At 33.4% G+C, this 9,894-nt stretch overlaps 1 protein-coding gene across 1 annotated transcript in view; it reads right to left on the reverse strand.

Annotated features, from left to right (window-relative positions):
• Positions 1 to 1,086: 1,086 nt before the first annotated feature.
• Positions 1,087 to 9,894, reverse strand: part of LOC106470242 (Niemann-Pick C1 protein-like) — a 58,736-nt gene continuing 49,928 nt past the window's right edge. Inside the window, exons 20-27 of the mRNA XM_013930785.2 lie at positions 7,885 to 7,999; positions 5,610 to 5,677; positions 5,073 to 5,220; positions 4,709 to 4,940; positions 4,093 to 4,206; positions 2,782 to 2,941; positions 2,387 to 2,466; positions 1,087 to 2,296 (exon numbers count right to left, since the gene is read on the reverse strand). Coding sequence (XP_013786239.1) covers positions 2,285 to 2,296; positions 2,387 to 2,466; positions 2,782 to 2,941; positions 4,093 to 4,206; positions 4,709 to 4,940; positions 5,073 to 5,220; positions 5,610 to 5,677; positions 7,885 to 7,999 — 929 coding nt within the window. The 3' untranslated portion in view covers positions 1,087 to 2,284. The remainder of the gene's footprint in view (positions 2,297 to 2,386; positions 2,467 to 2,781; positions 2,942 to 4,092; positions 4,207 to 4,708; positions 4,941 to 5,072; positions 5,221 to 5,609; positions 5,678 to 7,884; positions 8,000 to 9,894) is intronic.

A 9,894-nucleotide genomic window follows, 5' to 3' on the forward strand; every position in this document is an offset into this window, starting at 1 on the left:
GTTTTTTTGTTTTGTCATAAGGCCTTACCCAGTTGAATAGTCTGGGGTTATCATACAGCACCTTTACTGTTCTAAGCATCATCTGATATTCTCTGATCTTACTTGGAAAAGCTGTAACGTGTTACTCCAGTCAATAAGTCCATCCACTCACTTGTCCTAAATAGTAGTTTTTCTTGGTTTAATGTTCCTGATACAACTCTTTCTTAATTGATTTAGTGTGGACATGGCTGAGTTGGTAATAACTTGAGTGACAGTTGTTCAATATTACTGTTAAAAAAAGATATGTTACTAACTGTCAGATTGTTAAAAAAGACACCTGTTACTAACTGTCAGATTGCCAATTTCGCTAGTTAAGTTTTTTTCTACTATTATTTATTAATCTGGAGCTTAGTTCCATCTTTATGCAAAAATATTATTGTTAAATATGGTGCCTCCAAATAATAACTACATACCCATTTATTCATCTTTTTTAGTTGCAGTACTGATAATTGCTCTTGGAACAAGATTGCAGTACCATGCAGCCCACAGATCCTTTGTGTAGGTGTCTAACCAGTACTGATAATTGTTCTTGGAACAAGATTGCGGTACCATGCAGCCCACAGATCATTTGTGTAGGTGTCTAACCAGTACTGACAATTGTTCTTGGAACAAGATTGTGGTACTATGCAGCCCACAGATCCTTTGTGTAGTTGTCTAACCAGTACTGATAATTGTTCTTGGAACAAGATTGTGGTACTATGCAGCCCACAGATCCTTTGTGTAGTTGTCTAACCAGTACAGATAATTATTCTTGGAACAAGATTGCGGTACTATGCAGCCCACAGATCCTTTATGTAGTTGTCTAACCAGTACAGATAATTATTCTTGGAACAAGATTGCGGTACTATGCAGCCCACAGATCCTTTGTGTAGTTGTCTAAGAAATTTATTGTATTATTTGGTAAAGTATCTTCTGCAATGTGATTAACATGTGTGTGTGTGTGTGTGTGTGTGTGTGAACATCTGCTACAATTACATTAATGTTGGGTACAACAGTATCTAAATAGCCATCTCATCTCTTGATTGTAATTACTATTGAAATGCACTGTTTTAAGTAGAACAAAGTTTTAATAGCACACAAAAATCATTAATACAGAATTAAATATAATCTTTCATACAAACATCAACAGTGTCTATATCTACTAAGACACAGTAATGTTCCCCTAACTATAGTTGCTATAGAATAAAGCTAAGAACTGTGTTAGTGTGATAGAAACAAAAATTAGCTAGAGCTTAAGAGCTTAAAGTTATGGTACTGTTGAAACCATTCCCTAGATACAAAAACAAGTAAAGTGGAATGTTAGATTCCAAATATTCCTCTAAACAAATTTTTCTTAACACCAGCAGAAAGGAGACAAGTCATACAAATAGCAGTTTTTAACTACAACTACACACACGTAATTAACTCTACTGTATACAAATAATAAACATTTAAAATGTTTCATAAATGCTTACTACAGAGTATTAGTGGAAGTACATTTACATCAATACAGATTAGCTTCAAAGACAATGCGAGTTTAACTCTTCTACAGATTGCAAGTATGTCTTTAAATAATATAAATATGTTAAAATCAAATTCTTTAAGTAATAAGTAGGGTAGCAGAAGCACATCTAGGCACAGGACTTTCTTGAAAGGCAACATGTACAGTATAGAGTACAGATGGAATTAAAAAGGAAGCTTCATTATAAAACACTTCATTTTATTGTCAGGGGAAAAAAAGACAACTTGATGACTTTTTTTTTTTAAAGGAGTTGGACTCAGGCAATAAATGTTTGAAATGTTAACAGTTTTGGATGGAACCAGTAACATTGTTTCATTCATTACTCTGGGTGAAACAACTGGAGGAGCAGGACTTCAGTTTCGGCCCATTTCAACTATAATATGTAGTTACTTTTAATTATTTCAGTGGGAAGGTGTGTGAAATACTACGATCTCTGCCATCTGCCGCATAGACATGCATGCTATAGTTAAATGTTTTTAATTGTCATATTTGCTATGCCACAAGGACTGAAATCATGCATTTTATTCACAATAGAGTGAAGGAATGGAATAAGTTAACATAGGTTATGTGACACTACAAAACTCACTGGGATATTATGAATGAAAGAACACTTTACAACTAAAAAAGCTAACAACAGTAATTAGAGATAAAAAAACAAACATCCATTCCTCACAGGACATCTACAGTGCATGAATTATTCATAGAACTGGAACACATCTGTTATCCTCTAACCCAGGCATTTCTTTACATGTTTACCTAGAAAGAAAGAATGAATTAGTGAGAAAGCAAACTTTAAACATTAAAAGTGTACTTTTTACTGTTTTTCAGAGTTCAAGATATACTTACACTTTCAGCCAGTCTTCCTTCAGATGGAAGATCTTGGAGGTGAATATGGTCATACATTTTCTGTCTATTTACTGGAGGACCTAAAAGAGGTAAGAAGCATTTTTTACACTAAACTCTGAAGTTGCCATAAAGGTTTAAGACTGTAGCATATTTTGCAGTATCTTCAAGGTGGAAGCCATTTGTTTTCATAGAAACTGTATTTTTAGTAGTTGCTTCATAAGGTCTGTTGTATAGTTGTAATAAATACAATTCATGAAAGAATTTCTTCTCCCCAAATCATAGATACAAAAGGGAAGGGAAATAAATTTGATATTTTGAATGTTTTTTTTTAAATAAGTTTTAATTTTAATTTACATATTATTGAAACATGGCTCAATAAAAATGGACAATCTTACCTATAATACTTAGAAATACTGGTAGAAATATCAGGCTGTGAAGAGTTCCAAATGCAATGATTCCAACATACATCCTAAAGTAAAACACTTGAAAAATCTGAGACTTCGCAAAGGCTAAAACCAGGATCCCACAGTCAGTGAGGGTGATACCTGATAAAATCTGGAATACAATTCAAGTCACATATTCTGTTCAAGAGAAAATAGCTTTCACTGGTGTTATTAAAATCATGTATCTCCAAAGATAATGTACACTATTGTATCAGTGTGAACAAAGTTTAGAATAACATTAGCATTTGGGCAAGACTATTTCAACAAATTATGATCGTTAATTACAACAAGTCCAAGGGTGCTACTGTATGAGAAAACAGCTACACTAGGGCCAATTTCCTCACACCTTATGTCAGATAGTGTTTTTGTGATGAATGTACTAAATCGGTCATGGAATAGCATATATATTCAGTAACACTCTGCATTTTTATACTTTCATTTGCATCTCTGATAACTTGGGTATACATGGGGTTACCAAATAAAGTGTTTAATTTCATGTTTGATTCCTATTGTGATTAAAACATCCAAAACAAAAACTTTATTGTCTACTTCATATGTGAACCATATAGAAGAATCAAATTCAGTATGTCATGAACATTTCTTAAGGTGCAATGTTGAAAACAGAAGCTGACAAAAGTCTTCTCATGCTTTAACATGGATAATTTCAAAAATTAGACTTCTACTAACGTTATGTGAATGACATTTTCACCGTTATACTGAATTCTATATTGAATCTTCAATCACAAGAAGTTTGGCTTTTAATAACGTGTTAGTCTATTCCTCCCTAAAAATATCAAACCATGCTTATATACTAAACCTTGATATACCCTGAATCTCTGCTTAGACCTAAAATAAATCAAACACAAAACTAACTACTTAAAAAATGTTGTTGCACAAAATAAGAAAAGTTTTGTAAATAAATTCAAGAATTACATAAAACATTCTGACCCTTACGTTTATCTTATTATTCAGAAATCTCAAATAAAATTTGATACAAGTAAAGGTCTCACCAATAATTTCCAATACTCATGGAACAAAGTATACAAATGTAAGAGTGGCATGAAGATTATTGTTGCAGTTTGGAAATGGAAAAAAAAAAAAAAATCGGCCATCTCTGCCCCTGTATACCAAAATTATCACAAAGGCAGGATATTTATGAGTATATAAGGCTTTCAACTAAATCGAGCATGTAGACAATCTGTCATACAGTACAACCCTTGAAAAATTTGCAAAGTGTCAATGATAGGAAAAACTATAGCTTACAGAACTTCCAATTCGTTCTAGTGCATCCTGGGCTCTCTTGATCCTCGTAGGAGCTGGACTAATTGCAAACAATCGAGTAAGATGAGAGCAGAATTCAACAGAAATTCCAACTGCCTACAATAATAGAAAATTTTCTTTAAACACTAAAATAACTTTACAAACTCAAATTATTTGAGCATATCTTTCTTCTCTTTATAATTCAGAGAATGATTCTAACAACAAGTAGTCTTAATTTAAACAGTCTTGTTGTAAGCTATTATTCAGCTTCAACATTGTTTGTGAACTTAGGCCTACAATATATGTCAAGGTGAACATGACCTGTAGAAATGTTATAGAAGAAATAAACTAATTTATTATTGTTACATGGACTGGGCTTGCCATTGTCTTTTTTTTATCAAACATGCCCAATTATAAAACAGTGTAATTGTATTCCTAACTGCTTTAATAATGCAAAACATATAGAAATTGGTGAACTTAATAATCATGTACTTAACCAAAAAAATAGATGGTTTTTTAGTTTGTAGTGAAATATTTTTAAGACAACACAACACACACAAGTATTGAAACAGGTCACTAAAATATATAAACACATCTACAGGAAATGAAGTTCTCTTACCACAACCAAGTTGACTAGAGAAACAGCATTAAGAGAAATATTCCACCAGTACATCATCCCCATCAAGTTGACAATAATCATCATAATGGTCATCACAACAACTGCTGCTGAGAAGAAGTCCAGTCCCAGAAAAAGGAAAGTTACAACAAATATGGCAGACACCGAAAATCCTAAGCTCTTCAGTGTGTCGGGCCACATGGTGAGGTACTGCTCATAGAACACATGGACTATGCTAGAAGACACAAAAACAATTTCTCTTAACAAAGATAAAGGAAACTCCCTAGTTCACGAATAAAGCAATGGGATAGAATTTAAAAATTTTTTAAATATGTGGAACTCCACTTCTGCATACACAATCGCATACCTGTAAGGAAGCACACGAACATCCGAGTCGGCTGTTTCTGTTCTGATCTGTTCGGTCAGTTTGTCCGAGATATAACGAGATAACTCCAGGGCTTTATAGAAGTCCTTTGAAGTCTTTAGGATAGTGTGGTATGTCATGTAGTGAGTAGCTGTAAAGAAGACATGGTCATTATTCTCCCAGTACCTATCCTATCAAGCGACACTGTTCAGACCCCAATATCTAAAGTACAAATGGATTCTGGGTTCCTCAATAAAAATAACTGAAAAACCCTATGATAATGTTAGATAAAAAAAGAACCATCTGTTCTGCAAGATAGATTAAATATTTGTTGCCATGGTTCTACAGACAACATTCATAATAACAGAAACCCTAGACTAAGGTGTTCAAAACATTTGGTACTTCAGATGACTAAGTTCTCAAATTTATAGTTTTTAAGAAAAAAAAACAACCTATAAATGAACGTAAAAAGACAAAGTTTAAGCAAAAACTTCTAAGAATGGAATATCGGGCTTATTTTACTATAAGCTCAAATCTTACCTCCCACCCTGGTGTAGCTATTATTGCCATGGATCAATTCGACAGCAGAACCAAACTGAGCTTTGCCTCTGTAGAAGAAATCCAAACAAAAAAACATTATTCAATAAATAGCCATTTTAAGATTCTGAAAATTTTCTCAAGTTAGAATAAAACTTTCTTTATTACATAATGTGCCTTTGACAGCTGACAATATATTCCATTTTAATAAGTGGAGTTATGTTGAAAACAGACTTTGGATATTATTTCCATTAAAAACAACAATATTTATTATTTTCATTTACAATCAACAATTTTGTAATGAGAGACACCTGAAAGACAAAATACAAGAAATTCTAGTCAGACTGTATGCAAGACCTGTGTCTGTGGAATACAGACTTAGCCAGACTGTATATGCAAGACCTGTGTGTGTGGAATACAGACTTAGCCAGACTGTATATGCAAGACTTGTGTCTGTGGAATACAGACTTAGCCAGACTGCATATGCAAGTCCTGTGTCTGTGGAATACAGACACAGCCAGACTGCATATGCAAGACTTGTGTCTGTGGAATACAGACAGCCAGACTGCATATGCAAGACCCGTGTCTGTGGAATACAGACTTAGCCAGACTGCATATGCAAGACCCGTGTCTGTGGAATACAGACTTAGCCAGACTGCATATGCAAGACCTGTGCCTGTGGAATACAGACTTAGCCAGACTGCATATGCAAGACCTGTGCCTGTGGAATACAGACACAGCCAGACTGCATATGCAAGACCTGTGTCTGTGGAATACAGACACAGCCAGACTGTATATGCAAGACCTGTAATTGCGGAATACAGACACAGCCAGACTGTATATGCAAGACCTGTAATTGCAGAATACAGACACAGTCAGACTGTATATGCAAGATCTGTGCCTGTGGAATACAGACATAGCCAGACTGTATATGCAAGATCTGTATTGGTGGAAAAAAAAAAAGACTTCTCTTTGTAACATAAAGTCTCATTTTAACACCTAATGCATTCACAATTTTTGATGACAATGTGGTGTAAACACACGCTATATCTAATTATTAAACTATTTAACTTAATAAAAATGACAGTAATAGGAATCAAGGAAAAAATCTTGGTCAATCTGTTGAAAATTACAAATTTGTGTGTTAAACTTTAGAGATTATTAAAGAAAATTTCCTGATAATTGTAACAATTTACACTATAATAACCATTATATGAGTATATAGATAAATGAAGCCTTAAAAAATGACAAGTAAATAACATTGTAAATCCCTACACAGTGTCTAATTCAAGTAACTTAACTATCAAACCATTGTAACATGTCTTCTTGAAAGATACTGTTTAACCCTTTCCAGACAGGTCACAGGTGAAAGGTCATGTCATTGCATTTGTTAATTCGCATTCAAAATTTTATTGAACTATTATTTCATGAATATATGGCAATAAGTTTGGTATCAAACAATACGTTATAATTGAATATTAGTATTATACCTTAAGCAATTTAGTCTAAACATTTATGTTTTCATGTTATAATTTGTGTTCATCCTAGAATGAAAGAGGCATAATTTATATTTATTTCCTGATTTTTTATGGTGGTTGCGTTATCTGTAAAATACTGCCGAACCCATACAGAGATTCATCACTGAAAATAGCAGATAAAATATAAAGTTTTTTCATAAGAAACATTTGATAACTATCTGGACATTATAAAGATTTTGCATGTGAAATTTGAAAATTTTCTGATGCACAAAAGTACTTTAATTTTAAAGTGAAAATTACTTTGCACGTTAGATAAGGCAACATTCAAAAAGAAAAAAGGCATGAGAAAAACATAGATTTATAAACCTTTATAAATTAAAAATTAAACAAAATAAACCTTGATATTTTGCATATGAAAGCATTGTAATGTTTACTGATAATATGCCAAATTTCATTACCATATGCTTACCAATTTAAAAGTTTTTGCATGAAAATTATACAAAGCACAAAATGTTTATGAGGTCGGGCCTAGGGACCGAGCCCGTAGTGAAAGAGAAAGAAAAGAAAAGCACGAGAAAACCATTGCTTTACAAACCTTAATAAAAGTAAAAAAAAAATGTTTTTGAATTGGTATTTTGTGTATGAAAGCATTGTGATATTTACTGATAATCTGCCAAATTTCTTTAACATTCACTCACTAATTTCAAAGTTATAGCATGAAAACTATAGCAAGCACAAAGTGGTTACGAGGTTGGTCCCAGGGACCGAGCCCATGTGGAAAGAGTTTACTTGACACTTACGCCTTTGCACAGTATTCATTGGGTAGGTCTTGTAAAAAATACTCCAGATAATGATTGAACTCGGACCCAGCTGGACGCGAATGAGGTCTGGCACAACTCTCACAGTCTAAATCATCTAAAACACAGTAAACAATATTAAACTAAAACAGAGTAGACAAGGATAAATTAAGACACAGTAAACAATGTTAAACTAAAACAGAGTAGACAATGTTAAACTAAAACAGAGTAAACAATGTTAAACTAAAACAGAGTAAACAATGTTAAACTAAAACAGAGTAGACAATGTTAACTAAAACACAGTAAATAATGTTAAACTATAACAGAGTAGACAAAGATAAATTAAGACACAGTAAACAATGTTAAACTAAAACAGAGTAGACAAGGATAAATTAAGACACAGTAAACAATGTTAACTAAAACACTTTAAGAGTTCTGTAAATCATAACAATGTTTAGGGACAATAACAAGTGCCATATTCATCAATCAAGGCTGTCCTATCCTCTAAACTAAACTAAAACTATACTTAAATAAACAAATCCAGCCCTTATCATTCACATAGTTATAAAGCTTTCTCATAAACTCGCTTAAATTTACTGCCACCACAATATCTGAAGGCAGCCTGTTCCAAATGCCAACCACCCTGTTAGAAAAATAAAACTGTCTTAGCCGAAGATAACTCCTACTCTGCCAAAATTTATACTTGTGCCCTACCATTCTAACCTCAATCACATCTCTTAATCACATCCCCTCTAATTCTTCTTTTTTTCAAGAGAAAACAATTTGAAAGATTGTATGACAACTCCTCCATCCCAGACACCATTCTAGTAGCCCTCATCTGAACACTTTCTAACAATTCAATGTCCTTCCTTAGGTAAGGAGCCCAAGACTGAAAACAATACTCCAAACATGGCCTAATCTGTGATCCATACAATGAAATTATAACCTATTTAATCTTGTATTAAATTGTATTTCATAGATACAACCTAAAATACTACTTGCCCTGGGATGGCTTTGGAGACTGATCAACCACTACACCAAAATCCCTTTCTTTCATAACACTGTTAAGGTTTCACTCCCATTCAAATTATACTTGTAATGCAAATTATGATGACCCACATTTATTACAATATTATTATATGATTAAAACCCATCTATCATTTATTCGCCCAACTCACTAAATGATCTAAATCCTTTTGTAAAGCAGCAGTATCCTCGTCACAGCCAGCGATATCCAAGACCTTAATATTGTCAGCAAATGTAAGTAACTTATTGACAATTCCTTCAACTATGTCATTGATGTAAATAAAAAAGAGCAAAGGTCCTAAGAATGAGCACTGAGGTACCCCACTTGTGACATTAATCCAGTTTGACTGAACTCCATTTACAACAACCCTCTGCATTCTTCCATCCAGACACTCTTCTACCCAATTAGTTATCTTATCCCCCACACCTATAGGGCTAATTTTTTTCACAAGCCTTTTATATGGTACCTTGTCAAATGCTTTCTAAAAATCCAGATACACCAAATCTACACCCTTACCCTCATATACACAAGTAGTAACCTTTTCAAAGAATGTTGAAAGATTTGTAAGGCAAGATTTTCCCTTACTGAAACCATGTTGACTATCTAAAACAATTCTAAACTTTGATAAATGATTTTGCAAAGCATCTTTTGCCAGACTTTCCGAAACGTTTCCCACAACTGATGTAAGACTAATGGGTCTATAATTACTGGGACAATTCTTATCACCTCCCTTGAAAAGAGGAGTTACATTAGCTAACTTCCAATCCTCTGGTCGCTGCCCACTGTTCAAGGACTGACAAAAATAGTAGCAAGTGGTTCACATATCCAATCTTTAACCTCCTTCAATACTCTTGGGGAAATATTATCTGGCCCAAGAGCCTTATAATTTTTTACACTTCGTAATGTTTTCTTAATCATTTTATTTTTTCTCAACCAGATCTTGTTTCCATTTATCAACTGATCAAGATGTGGAATACTGCTTAATT

This window comes from Limulus polyphemus, unplaced genomic scaffold, assembly GCF_000517525.1.
Source record: "Limulus polyphemus unplaced genomic scaffold, Limulus_polyphemus-2.1.2 Scaffold3898, whole genome shotgun sequence".
Classification (NCBI taxonomy): Eukaryota; Metazoa; Arthropoda; class Merostomata; order Xiphosura; family Limulidae; genus Limulus; species Limulus polyphemus.